This window comes from Chrysemys picta, chromosome 4, assembly GCF_011386835.1.
Source record: "Chrysemys picta bellii isolate R12L10 chromosome 4, ASM1138683v2, whole genome shotgun sequence".
In the NCBI taxonomy this organism is placed as follows: domain Eukaryota; kingdom Metazoa; phylum Chordata; order Testudines; family Emydidae; genus Chrysemys; species Chrysemys picta.
The window spans coordinates 152899923-152914998 of NC_088794.1; the positions used below are offsets into that span (position 1 = coordinate 152899923).

At 42.4% G+C, this 15076-nt stretch overlaps 1 protein-coding gene across 4 annotated transcripts in view; it reads right to left on the reverse strand.

Annotated features, from left to right (window-relative positions):
* Positions 1-15076, reverse strand: part of FANCM (FA complementation group M) — a 131606-nt gene that overhangs the window by 73881 nt on the left and 42649 nt on the right. For all 4 annotated transcript variants that reach the window (XM_065594021.1, XM_065594020.1, XM_065594019.1 and 1 more), the window contains 2 exons: positions 1623-1754; positions 519-651 (listed from right to left, as the gene is read on the reverse strand). In XM_065594021.1, the coding sequence (XP_065450093.1) occupies positions 519-651; positions 1623-1754 (265 nt within the window). The remainder of the gene's footprint in view (positions 1-518; positions 652-1622; positions 1755-15076) is intronic.

Genomic DNA, 15076 nt, shown 5'->3' on the forward strand with positions numbered 1-15076 from the left:
GTATAAACAGAGTATTGCCCATACTGTGTCTTCCATGGCTGCTATTACCAATAGAGCTGAATTGTTGGGAATTACAGGTTCTTTTTTTTTTTTTTTGCCTGCATAGTGACTGCCTTAAAGACCTAATCCTTTTCTGCATAAACCTTTTACTGGCTGGTTATGTCTCTTTTCCGGTCTATTGCTGTATCATGTGCTGAACTCTGATTGCATCTTCCTCATACTTCACTGATCTATCGCCACACACACATCATTGCTATCCCAATCTAACTACACTATCTCATCTACAGATTATTTCTAAAGGCTTACGTTGAGCATGATATTTTCATCAAAATGTGAGCTGCAAAAATGAAAATATACAAATTTCATGTGCAACCCATTTGTTAAAGCCATTTTCGTTCTAAATAATTTTAAATACTCATATACACCTGGTACTCAACATAATATGTTTTTATTTCCTGAAAATTAAATTGTAGGACGAAATAAGGAGCAGAGATAGTTTGTTTGTGAATGCATTTTACCTTTTGATCCATCCATAATTCCACACAGGAAGATAAATAATGATCGTGTTCCCATCTGCAGCAGTAGTTCATAACCATGATACAAACTAATGCAAAGAGCAAAATCTCCTTCAATTATGCCCTGTTGTATCCCCTAATAAAAAAATGATGACACACTGGATTAAATTAAAGAGGTCAATAAGCAACAGGAATCATACTGCAATTTGTGATGCCAAAAATCAGTTTAACATTTGATAAACAAAACTGCAAAAGAAAACAATACTGAATTGGTGGTTTGTCTCCCAAAAACCTCATGAACCACGCTGGAAATGGTTTGGCAAAGTTTCCTAATAATTAATAAAAGTAACCTTTTTTTTTTTTCAAAGGAGACATGGAAGAATTTTGATAAAGGAATCACTTGAAAATTATGGACATCGGCAAAAATATTTTCAAAATACACCAATGCTGTTTTGCTTGTCCTCTGGAATGAATTAACCATCTGCCTTATCAAGGGAATACCATTTTGTTTTACTGCTTGCACTGCTGTTTTTGTTGTACTGCTTGTTGTATTTGGCAGGGTGGAATTTCCTTTACACTTACCCAGCCTAAGCATCTTGAGTTAATAAAGTTGTACTGATTGTTATAAATTACGTTCTCTGTTATGCTTAAGACACTCATAGGACTTTTGGAAAACCATAAATGAACTGAGTTTCTCTGTATAGCTGTCACCTGGCTTATTAAATAAACGAAGGGCAGACTATTTGTGATTAGTAAAAACCCTGCGGCAATTTAGACAAGGAGGTGCATTAGCTGAATTTTCAGACCTCAATGTAATCTGGGCAGTTATATTTTACATGTCTAGTTCCCTATATAGTTTCAGATGGATACAGTATTCTTCCCTCTTTTCCAAAATGGTCCTGCAGTGGTGTTGAGAGTGGTTAAACAGTTTTGCACATTCCATCCCAGGGTTGCATATCTGTAGTAATTTCTATTTATAGTTTGTCAAGCATTTTGAGATCCATTGGTATTTTATGTACTATGTAAATGTAGGAGTATTACTACTATTTATTGAATACTGTATAATATAAACTCATTTAGCCAATTACATTACTAAGTAACATTTACCGCATTGTGTGAAGAAGGGTTTTTCCGAAATTGATCTCTTGCTAGAATTATCTGGTACTTTGTAAGGCTGGGAATATCACGCTGTGCCAAAACTCGAATTTTAATCAGGCGACCAGCAAACGTTTCTAAAACCTGCAGGTAAAAGAAAAAGCACATATGTAATGCAAAGATAAGAAATAATTATGCTTTTTCAAAATTTTGTTTGTATGTCTATAATCAACAATCAGCTTTAATGCATAGTTATCTGCCAAACAGAGATAAAATAATCAGAATTTAACTGACTTGTTTAGTTTGTAGGCTAAATAGTAATTTTGTCGAGACTATTCTATGATTAAATTCACTTCAGGATAGTTTATAGTATAGCAGATGGCTATTGCCCATCTTACATCCCATTACAGTGTTCTCCACTGTCAGTGTAAGTTTCTTGTGTCTTCCAGGCTGTAAGTATTTTTTTTTTTAATTTAATTCTGTTCATACACATTATGCAAGCCTGTTTTCCACTTCAGTGGAGCAAGGGAAATGACCTGCTCCAAGTCAACTTAATACTGTTTTTCTCCTTTGTTCCTTTGCCAAAGGTGGTTAGGATTTTTTTCCATATACTTAGTTTTTCATGAGCGCTAACTCTACAGTTTTATGATTAGAGTAATCAGATTTACTCTAGACAAATGGCTTTTTCAATTTGTTGGTCCATTTGGGTAGCAGTATCAAAAGTGTCTTGGCACTCTGTAACACCACCTTAATTTGACAAGAGACCATTAACTCTGAATTCATGTTAGCTGTATGCACTAGTAATCAGACTGAGGTAGTGTTTATACTAACTATGTTTACAAAATTTCCCAGAGGTTGTAGGATGAGTTCAGTTGAATTGGTGTAAAAGCCAGTGAAAGCTGTAACATTCAGAAAGCTCTGGATGGCAAACCTGTTTATAACCATTTTTGTTAAACATGATGAAAAACGAGGCTAACTGCAGTAGTAAGTACAGGTCTGCTTGTTGGAATCTTGGGTACCAACAGCTCCCACCAATTTTAACACTGGTTAAGGCTAAACCAGAGGGAAATGGTTTGGGAAAGTTTCCCCTGTGTCTAGCGTGAAACGTACTAACAGCAGGAAATCAATGTCCGATAAATCACAGTTTTAGAAGTAGAACAACATGTTTATTCCAGATGTCAACTATTCCAGTTTTACTTTGCACACACCTACAATATTCTGATCTCTTTAACTATGGTAATTATCAAGTCTACAATTCATCTACATGTACCCACTACGATGACAACTTAGCATAGCTCTTTTTACCCACTTGCTTCAACTTATTCTGCAAGTTGTATTGTTCTGGCTTCTTATTTTGTATTTGTTAGGTTAGATGTACTAGGGCACTTGAAGGCAAGTCCTGGGGGAGGGGAAAGCGATAAACTGCCTCGGCTCATCTACAGACATTTCCCCCCCACACATCCCAAAGAATCACCAATGGGAAAGGAAAGGGAGTGGGAGAGGAGGGAATGGAGCTTCGGTAAGGGAACATATCTCCATCCCTGCATGTGACAGACCTACTGGATGTGGAAAACCTAAGTGATTATGGATGTGAAAAACCTAACTAGGTGACCATAAGGTAAGCAGACTAAGCAGCCCATTACGATGTGAGCTCTGGGCTGTTTATTGGAAAATGAGTCTGGGGCTCCAACTACCAACGTAATGCTCTGTTGGGTGGATCTGGATCTGGGTCTGCTTCTCTTGCCTCCTTCCGTGGCTTTGCATTGGGGGACAGAAATGATCCACTGATAAGACCATGATAAAATGCTGAGGCTAATGTAGCAGGTTCATGCAGCTTGTCAGTAGCAATTTCTACCTTGGGAGAACTGCCTTCGTATCGTTGTGTCACTTGCTCCCTCCTGGGAGGAAATGAAGCAAAGTAGGAAAGATCAAGGGGATTGCTTGCTGCTTCACTGTTGGGGCTTCCTGACTCTTTTCTGGCTCAGGACAAGGCAATTAGGGTGACCCCTTCCTGAGCTGGCCACAAAATGAGCCGAGCTTATTGTCTATGCACTGTTGGGCAATAAGTGCATGAATATCAAGTTTTCCCTCTAGGCTTTTTTCTGCTTGATTGCTAGGCTACAGGGGCATATGCTGCTGTAGTACTTCTGGAAGAAAGGGAAGCCAAGAATCCAATGTCTGTCCCCAATGCCAGTGAAAAACACTTGCCCAGATTTCTGCATCAGAAATTTAAAATATTAACTTTTTTTTAACTTAGAAAAAAAATCAGAACATCCTAAATCTCTTGCAGCAAGGAGTTCTTGTTCACTTTGCCTGTATCTGTGGAGGCAGAATAAAAGTGGCATGCTCTTCAGCAGAACAGTTATAGCCCGTGAGCCAGTAAGTCAGTTCTTCCCCAAAAGACCTATTGTAGAATTTGTAGGGACCTTACAGAGCTGAAGAAATACATATTCTATGGCATATATCAGTGTAACCTGTAAATGATAGCCACTAACAACTACAATTAACAACATGATGGGACTTGAATGAGATCTGCATTACACAGTAGAATAAAATATTTAAATAACCAACATGATTTGAGCAGGTCAGGGGAGACATTTACTGGAATGATGTGCCGTAAACTACTATATTCTAAGAGAAGCAATAACTTCTATAATGCAGTACTACTATTAGATCAAAGAAATACTTCAAGATGAGAACATGAAAGACCTGAAGACAAAAATGTAGTGTGCATTACACCCAAAGACCTGTATAGTGTACATTAGTATTTGAATATAAGCTAATAAACATAAACCAGACTTCTAACTAAAAAATAGCATATACAAAATATAAAGGCAAACATTTTTCCTTTAAAGGGAGCCAATGCCTGGGTTAAATTTTGATAACATCATTGCTATGGTTTTATGTAATAGTTTTTTTACATGATTATTTCTTGTAATTAGATACATCTTTTTAATTTTTCATTATGTGTGCTTGTGTTTCATCTCTCTGACCTAATTTGCAGTATGGAAGAAAATGATATTGCCACGACATACACAGTGTACAAGCACTGACTATCTGATCCAATCATCTTCTACAAAACAAACCAAGAATGACTATTATGAAAGACAGCAGGATTCAGTCACCTGGAACTTCAAAATTGAAGCAGATAAGGACAGTAAACATAACCTACTTAGAAAAGATACAGCAACATGCATCACTCAGATACAAGTGAATCATTACATTTAACTAATCTCCCAGTATTTGATTTAAATCAGCTATAATTAAAAAGCAGAGTAACTGAAAATCATTTCAATCTTTCCAGGACATTTTTGTTAAACATAATAGTATAAAAATATTTTTTAAAACAGAACTGTAGAACAAGTACATTTTCTTTTAAATTTAAATATGGAATTCTCAGTAGTGCCTGAGAATTTTTATACCTCAATGAGATCAGTTAAAAAAGCAGTTGAAAATATTACCAACAGTATATACAAAGACATGCATACATAATTATCTCACTCTATCAAGTGGGAAAGTAGCCAAGAATGCAGTGGCATATGATATCAAATTAAATAAAATATTTTCCCTTACTGAACAAAATCAACATTACTTTCACCACTTAAAAACTGATCAATTTCGTCCCCACGCCACCTAAGGTACTAAACCACAAAAAAGTTTCCCACGGCCCACTAATATCCTCAAGTATACATGGAATCATTTGAGACCTGAACTCAAATCTAGCATAGACTGCAGTATGGATGTTTAAATATATTTAAGAATATGCACATTAAGTCAAATCTGATAAGATTTTGTTAAGAACCCCTGTGATCTCTCACTAGGTCATGACATTAATTTGTTCTCTTTCGGCCTAAATAAAAATAAAGACTGTAGGATTATTTCTAGAGACAGCAGATTTAGGCAGGAAATAAACCCTGTCATTAGACTGGTCATTTAACTCCACACTACCAAGTTTCCCGCAGTTAAAATTATCTTTAACAGTAGAAGATGATCTTAAGATATCATCTTAAGAACATAACATAAGAACGGCCATGCTGGGTCAGACCAATGATCCTTCTAGCCCCGTATCCTGTCTTCCCAAAATCATCAATACCAGGTGCTTCAGAGGGAATGAACAGAACAGGCAGTCATCAAGTGATCCATCCTGTGATGTCAACTCCCAGTTTCTGGAAGTCAGAGGCTAGGGATGCCCAAAGCGTGGAGTTGCGTCCCCGGCTATCTTGGCTAATATCCTCCATTAATTTATCTAATTCTTTTTTAAACCCTCTTATAGTTTTGGCCTTCACAACATCTCCTGGCAACGAGTTCCATAGGTTGACTGTGCGGTGTATGAAGACTTCCTTTTGTTTGTTTTAAACCTGCTGCCTATTAATTTTATTAGGTGACTCCTGGTTCTTGTGTTATGTGATTGATTGTGTCCTCTTAAAAGTAAAGATGTGAAGATTTAATCCACACCTGGCCTCCCATAATCACAGGAAGTTCAAAGTCTGACCTCCTGTCATAACATAGGCCATGGAGCTTCCCCAAAATAATTTCTACAGCATATCTCTTAGAAAAACATCCTTCCTCACTTCCAGTGAGTGGTAGACCTTAAGGAAAGTTAGGCACACAGAGGCTGTTTATTGTTTTAAGATCTGTTTTCTCTTAAATGCTTTGAATTCAAGAAAATCTGGAACATTTTATCCATAGAACTACCAAATATTAAGACACAAATGATACACTGCTATACTACCTTGAAATCCTTTCTTAAATTCTTCAAAACTAAGTCAACATGCAAAGCTAAATAAACTCGCCGGCAAGTTAAAGTAGTATGGCCTGGATTAATGGACTATAAGGTGGATAGAAAGCTGGCTAGATCATCGGGCTCAACAGGTAGTGATCAATGGCTCCATGTCTAATTGGCAGCCAGTATCAAGCAGAGTGCCCCAAGAGTTGGTTTTGTTCAATATCTTCATTAATAATCTGGAGGATGGCGTGGATTGCACCCTCAGCAAGTTTGCCAGCAGATCGAGGGAAGTGATTATTCCTCTATATTCAACACTGGTGAGGCCACATCTGGACTACTGCATCCAGTTTTGGTCACCCCACTACAGAGAGTTGTGGACAAATTGGAGAGAGTCCAGCAGAGGGCAACAAAAATGATTAGGGGGCTGGAGCACATGACTTATGAGAAGAGGCTGAGGGAACTGGGGTTATTTAGTCTGCAGAAGAGAAGAGTAGGGGGGATTTGATAGCAGCCTTCAACTACCTGAAGGGGGGTTCCAAAGAGGATAGAGCTGGGCTGTTCTCAGTGGTGGTAGAGGAAGGAACAAGAAGCAATGGTCTCAAGTTGCCGTGGGGGAGGTCTAGGTTGGATATTAGGAAACACTATTTCACTAGGAGGGTGGTGAAGCACTGTAATGGGTTACCTAGGGAGGTGATGGCATCTCCATCCTTAGAGGTTTTTAAGGCCCGGCTTGACAAAGCCCTGGCTGGGATGATTTAGTTGGTGTTGGTCCTGCTTTGAGCGGGGGATTGGACTAGATGACCTCCTGAGATCTCTTCCAACCCTGATATTCTATGAAATACTAGGAGGCCCTTCCACAGGACCAAGCTTATGCAGCTTTGGAAAAATGACAGGTAAGTAAATGTCCTGGCCTGTATGAAACTGAGAGACCACCTTGGACAGGAAAGCCGACTGCGGCTGCAGCTGGACCTTGTCTTTGTAATAGACCCTATAGGGCGGTTCTGAGGTAAGTGCCCTAATCTCAGAGGTCCAGCAGGCAGATGTTATTGCAACCAAGAACGCAATCTTCCAGGAAACAAGGAGGAGAGAGCAGGAAGCCAGAGGCTCAAAGGGGGTACAAGTTTCAGGTCCCATAGAGCAATGGAGTCCCTGCCGTGTAGGTAGAGGCGCTCGAGGCCCTTGAGGAACTTGGCAGTCATGTTCTGGGTGAAAACCAACCTACCCCGGAGCGGCGGATGGAAGGTCGAGATAGTGGCCTAGTAGTTGAAGCAAAGTAGTTGAAGAAAATTCTTGATGGCCGTGACCCAACAGAGCTGGGGATGAGGGGTTTTGGGTATGGGAGGGGCTCAGGCCTGGGGTAGAGGGTTGGAATGTGGGGGTGAGGGCTATGGGGTGGGGCTGGGAATGAGGGGTTCAGGGCTTGGGAGGGCTCAGGGCTGGGGCAGGGGGTTGGGGTGCGGGAGGGAGTCAGGGCTCTGGGATGAGGGTGCTGGTTCTGGGTTGGGGCCGTGGATGAGGAGTTTGGGGTGCATGAAGGGGCTCTGGGTTGGGGGGGGACTCAGGGCTGGGGCAGGGGATTAGGGTGCGGGCTTACCTCAGGTGGTTCCCAGTCAGCGGCGCAATAGGGGTGCTAAGGCAGGCTTCCTGCCTGCCCTGGCACTGCGGACCGCGCTACGCCCCGGAAGCGGCCAACAGCCCCCCCCCCCCAACTGCAGGGTGTAACCTGAAGATATTATATCGATCATCCAATGGTCCGAGGTCAGCCAAGACCAGGCCGACCGGAAATGGCACAGGAGATTGAGGAAAGAGTGGGAGGCTGGATCCTGGAAAGAGACTCCCCCACTGCAACTTGAGACCGCTACTCCTTGTTCTGTCACCTGCTACCACTGAGAACAGTCTAGATTCATCCTCTTTGTAACCCCCTTTCAGGTAGTTTAAAGCACCTATCAAATCCCACCTCATTCTTCTCTTCTGCAGACTAAACAATTCCAGTTCGCTCATAAGTCATGTGCTTCAGCCCCCTAATTATTTTTGTTGCCCTCCACTGGACTCTTTCCAATTTTTCCACATCCTTCTTGTAGTGTGGGGCCCAAAACTGGACACAGTACTCCAGATGAGGCCTCATCAATGCCGAATATAGAGGAATAATCACTTCCCTCGATCTGCTGGCAATGCTCCTACTAATACAGCCCAATATGCCATTGGCCTTCTTGGCAACGAGGGCACACTGCTGACTCATATCCAGCTTCTCGTCCGCTGTAATCCCCAGGTCCTTTTCTGCAGAACTGCTGCTTAGCCAATCGGTCCCCAGCCTGTAGCAGTGCATGGGATTCTTCCGTCCTAAGTGCAGGACTCTGCACTTGTCCTTGTTGAACCTCATCGAATTTCTTTTGGCCCAATCCTCCAATTTGTCTAGGTCACTCTGGACCCTATCACTACCCTCCAGCATATCTACCTCTCCCCGCAGCTTAATGTCATCTGCGAACTTGCTGAGGGTGCAATTCATCCCATCATCCAGATCATTAAGAAAGATGTTGAACAAAACCGGCCCCAGGACCGACCCTTGTGGCACTCCGCTTGATACGGGCTGCCAACTAGACATCGAGCCATTGATCACTACCCGTTGAGCCCGACGATCTAGCCAGCTTTCTATCCACCTTATAGTCCATTCATCCAATTCATACTTTTTTTTATATCACATCCACCGCTTTCCCCTCCAGAGCGCCAGTTATCTCATCATAGAAGGCAACCAGGTTGGTCAGGCATGACTTGCCCTTGGTGAATCTATGCTGACTGTTCCTGATCACCTTCCTCTCCTCCAAGTGCTTCAAAATGGATTCCTTGAGAATCTGTTCAATGATTAAAGTGAGGATACCAGTCTGTAGTTCCCCTGGTTCTCTTTCTTCCCTTTTTTAAATATGGGCACTATATTTGCCTTTTTCCAATTGTCTGGGACCTCCCCCGATCACCACAAATTTTCAAAGATAATGGTTCTGCAATCACATCAGCCAACTCTCTCAGCGCCCTTGGATGCCTTAGATCTGGACCCATGGACTTGTGCACATCCAGCTTTTCTATAGAGTTCTTAACCAGTTCTTTCACTACTGAGGGCTGCTCACCTCCTCCCCATACTGTGTTGCCCAGTGCAGCAGTCTGGGAGCTGACCTTGTCTGTGAAGACCGAGGCAAAAAAAGCATTGAGTACTTCAGCTTTTTCCACATCATCTGTCACTAGGTTGCCTCCCTCATTCAGTAAGGGTCCCACACTTTCCCTGGCCACCTTCTTGTTGCTTACATACCTGTAGAAACCCTTCTTGTTACCCTTCATATCCCTTGCTAACTGCAACTCCAATTGTGCCTTGCCCTTCCTGATTATACCCCTGCATGCTCTAGCAATATTTTTATACTCCCCCCAGTCATCTGTCCAAATTTCCACTTCTTGTAAGCTTCCTTTTTGAGTTTAAGCTCACAGAAGATTTCACTGTTAAGCCAAGCTGGTCACCTGCCATATTTGCTATTCTTTCTGCACTTTGGGATGGTTTGTTCCTGCGCCCTCAATAAGGCTTCTTTAAAATACAGCCAGATCCCCTCGACTCCTTGCCCCCTCATATTAGCTTCCCAGGGGAACCTGCCCATCAGTTCTCTAAGGGAGTCCAAGTCTGCTTTTCTGAAGTCCAGGGTCCGTATTTTGCTACTCTCCTTTCTTCCTTATTGCAGGATCCTGAACTCAACCATCTCATGGCCACTGCCGCCTAAGTTGCCACCCACTTTTACTTCCCCTACTAATTCTTCCCTGTTTGTAAGTAGCAGGTCAAGAGAAACACGGCCCCTAGTTGGTTCCTCCAGAACTTGTACCAGGAAGTTGTCCCCAACACTCTCCAAAAAGTTCCTGGTTTGTCGGTGTATTGCTGTATTGCTCTCCCAGCAGATGTCAGGGTGATTGAAGTCCCCCATTAGAACCAGGCCCTGTGATCTGGAAACTTCAGTTAGTTGTCCGAAGAAAGCCTTGTCTACCTCATCCCTCTGATCCGGTGTTCTATAGCACACACCCACCATGACATCGCCCTTGTTGCTCTCGCCTCTCAACTTAACCCAAAGACTCTCAACAGGCTTTTCATCAGTTTCAAACTGGAGCTGAGCAATCATACTGCTCCCTTACATACAGTGCAACTCCTCCACCTTTCCTCCCGTACCTATCCTTCCTGAACAGTTTATACCCATCCATGACAGTGCTCCAGTCATGTGAACTGCCCCACCAAGTTTCTGTTATTCCAATCACATCATAGTTCCTTGATTGTGCCAGGACTTACACTTCTTCCAATTTGCTAAGGGAGTCCCACAGATTAAAATTGTACCCCCTAACAGAGCCTGATGGTTTGACACCTGAAACTGCAGGCTGGCTGTCGAATAAACTTTTCTAGTCTCTTGGCGTCTTTGTTTTTTTGGAGTGCCACTGACTTGGCCCTGCCTGCCCCTTTCATTCACAGCGGACATGACCAGTGACGTTGCTGGAGGGTGAGTGTACAAATATTTGAACCCTTTTGCAGGGACGTAGTACTTCTTTTCTACCTCTTAGAAGTAGGCAGAATGGAAGAGGGGGGCTGCCAGTTTGCGAGTTGCAAATCTTAAGAACCCCTGGATGGATAGGCAGTGCGACCCTGGCTGGGTGGAAGAGGATATAATATTAAGAGGTCAGACTTCTCCGCAAACTCCTCAATTCTTAAGTTCAAATTGGCAGCCACCTTTTAAGGAGGACCTAGTGCTCCTTGAAGTCGTCAGGAGGACTGCCCGTTTGGAAAGGACCTGCCACTGCTTCATCCAGAAACGACAATGGCAATTGCACCGCCGGGGGAGTGGTGGGTTCCCCTTCCCTCTCCGGGGAAGGCCCTTACGTGTTGGAGTTTCCTGCGCTGCCCCCACGTCAAATTCAGTACCGTGTTCCGACTACGGTGCCAGAGATGCCAGAGGCAGTTTGTCAGAGGCGGCAAGGGAGGACTGGTGGGAATATGGGACCGGATCATCAGTACAGCCCTTGGGTTCCAGTATGGTCACCGAGTGGGCCACTGTTGCTGCTGCCGTGCCGCTGCTGCAGATGCCACACTGGTCTCGCGAGTAGGCAGTGAATCACCCCTCCTTGGCAAGGGGCTGAACTCCTGGCATGACTCGGACCATTGCCCTTCTGGCGACCAGGGTGGAGCCGTGGAGGCCTGAGTCTGCCAACTGACACTGGTTGGCGACCAGTGAGATGAGGGCAAGGATCGGTGCCTTCCCGACAAGCGATACCAGGGAGGTGGAGACCGGTGCCGTGATAGGAAGCAATCCCGCCTCGGTGGGAACCGCCATCTAGGAGACCGTCTAGGTAAAGGTGACCTGCGCCACGGCAATCTTTGGCTGGAAACTCGCCAGTACCAGGGATACAGGGATCGGTGCCTCAACTCCGGTGTCCCATGCCTTGTAGGGAGAGAGTGCAGCACTGGGCACCTGGGCCTTCTGACCAAAGACCGAGAGTGCAGTGCTGGGGTCCTAGGCCGCAGAGATGGGGATCTATGCCTGCAGTCCCAAACCCAGGCCCCAAGTCTCAGAGCCCAGGTCATTTGACTCGGGCTTGCAAGGCGAAAAATAGTGTAGACATTTGGGCTCAGGCTGGAGCCCAGGCTCTGAGGCCCACCCCTGTCATGGGATTTCAGAGCCTGAATGTCTGCCCTGGAATTTGTAGCCCTGCAGCCTGCGAATCAGCTGACGTGGGCCAACCACAGCCATGCTGCAGGTTTTTTATAGCAGTATAGATATCCCAAAGAGATTACAGTTAAATGGTCAGCAAAGCTTCAGCTGTCTGGATGCACCTCATGCAACATTTCTACATCTGTCCGTATGTGCAGCTTGACTGCTTTGAAATACTACACATCCTGCAATCAGAAGAATCTAGAGTATGCATTGTCCTTTTATCATATGATGGCATGAAAAATGCTAGTAATGACACACTGTAATTTCAGTTTGTAAAATTGAATAATTGCTTCTCTGTTGTGTCTAATTGCCTTGAGAACAACAAAAAAAACTCCAACTGCAGCACAATTCTCTCCAAACAGCTGTGTTTCTTAGCCAGCACAGACAGAGTCTTGTTAAACTCCAATCGATACTGCTGGAAAGGATGATGGCTAAGCAATGTATTCATGTTGAGCCCATCACCCTGGTATCTGGACACAAACAGCATGGGTTATTTAGGAGTATTGCAAACATATTGCTTAATTGTCAGTTTATCCCTACAATCTTAGCCACTATTAGATACATCAGAAACGCAATGCATTTGATTGCATGTATGCATGTTATATCACTATGTATCAAAAGAGCATCACATTGATCTGTAGCCGTGGGGTCCTTTTGGAGTCTTTGCTCCTGCTGGAGTCTCAAATAGCTACAGCAGTGAAGGATGACTTTTTCCACCTGAAAATGGCTAAAAGCCTGTGCCCCATTCTGTCAGATGATGACTTGAACACAGCAATGCATACCTATGTGACCTTCAGGCTGGAGATCTACTACAATTTACTATGCCTAGGTATGAGTATGCAGATCTTTAAAAAACTGCAGTCCAGAATGCAGCCTGCCCTCAGAACACAAACAGTGGAATACAGCAGATCACCCTGATGCTATCACATTACTAAATCAAATTCAGAGTCTGGTCTTAATTTTCAAAATCTCGGTCTCAAGAGGACACCTCTCACAGTGCAATAATTCTCTTTCAAGTACATTTCCTCACAAGTTAGGAATTTGTCAACCTGAAGAGAGGAGCCTGTGAAAATGAGAGATCACTTGGCAACAGGGCCATGCTTATTAGTTTATACGTCTGCATAAAACCACACAGCAGTACATAATTTGTCTCATCAGCTGTTCTGATAACCTGAATTTGACTCATGATAAAGAGATTGCACTACAGTACTTGTATGAGGTGAATTGAAAAATACTATTTCTTTTATCATTTTTACAGTGCAAATATTTGTAATAAAAATAATATTAAGTCAGCACTGTACACTTTGTATTCTATGTTGTAATATAAATCAATATATTTGAAAACGTAGAAAAACATCCAAAAATATTTAATACATTTCAATTGGTATTCTATTGTTTAACAGCGCGAATTATTGAGATTAATTTTTTTTAAGTTAATTGCGTGAGTTAACTGCGATTAAATGACAGCTCTAATTAAAAATATTAATAGTTGCTAGTAGTTTTAGCAATCACATCTAAGTAGTTTTAGTATAACATTTTCTATGTTTTTTATTGTGAATTTGTAATTTGCAATTTTTAATTCTAATTTTTATAGTAATTTTATTCTTTAGGACTCAAAAAAGTCATGACATTAAAAAAAATGGATTATTTCCATTTGCCTTTTTGTTCCTGAGCCTTCAGGTGCAGTAGGCCCAGATCCACAACGGTATTTCAGCGCCTAACATCCACGGATTTCAATGGAAGTTAAGAGGCTAAATAGTTTTGTGGATCTGGGTGTAGACTCATACTTTTGTTATCTCTTCCAAAGAATCCATATACTTAAAACAGCTAGACATTCCTATAACATTTAATGCTATTTTGGACTCCCTCCACCCCAATTTAAAATTAATTAAAAATCCCTATTTCCGTAAGTAATTCCGCCATCTTGCAAACAGTGAAAAGATTTTTAAGAATGAATCCATTTTGTTACGTTACTCCTTTGCATTGGTCAGGCATGGGGGCATAGTGCTGACCTCATCTAGTTTACTCTTCAGTAAAACTGAAGTGCATGGTCTCTGCTATGTTTTTATAGCAGGTCGGGTAATGCATGCTAGGTACCTCGTGGTAAAAAAAAACACATCTTGTCATTAGTCAAACATAATGTAAGCCTTTTTTTCCACTAACAACATGCTCCCAGGAAAACGTGACTTTCAAACACATTAGAGAGACAATGTAGTATCTTTTACTGGACCAACTTCACTTGGTCAGAGAGACTAGCTTTTGAGCTTATACTGTTGAAGTTGATGTACTTAGATCTACTTACCGCGGTGTCTTCACTGCGGTAAGTCGAGGGCTGGCGCTCTCTCGTCGACTCTGCCTGTGCATCTCGCCCTGGTGGAGTACCGGAGTCGATGGGAGAGCGCTCAGCAGTCGATTTAATGCGTATAGACTAGACGCGATAAATTGACCCTCGCTGAATTGATCGCTGCCCGTCAATCCAGCAGGTAATGTAGACAACCCGCAACAAACATGGAGGGGAAAGTAAGGGAGGGGGAAAAAGCAGCCTGGGGAGGCGGGATGTTAGTGGGTTATATAGATTGGGATGACTTAGTTGGGGATTGGCCCTGCTTTGAGCAGAGGTTTGGACTAGATGGCCTCCTGAGGTCTCCTCCAACCCTAATCTTCCATGATTGTTATAATAAACTGTAAATCCAGTGTCTCTAATCGATGATTTTTAGAGTCTAGAAAAGTTATGAATTTAAGCGCCAGGCTCCTCTTCTGAAGGTGTTCATAGTACAAGAACAAAAGTTACAGCCCAGTATCCAGACAATTGCATATAGACTCAATGGAATAACCTGGATAATGATCAAACTATGATAATGTTAGTAAATGTTTCAGCTGCAACCAATAGTCATATCTTCACTAATTATTATATGTAGCTGTAAAGTTAAAAAATATAGCAGAAGTTCACGGAATATTATTTTATAATCTTACTAGTTAATTTAAATTATATTTTGCATAATTAATTGTATCATTTT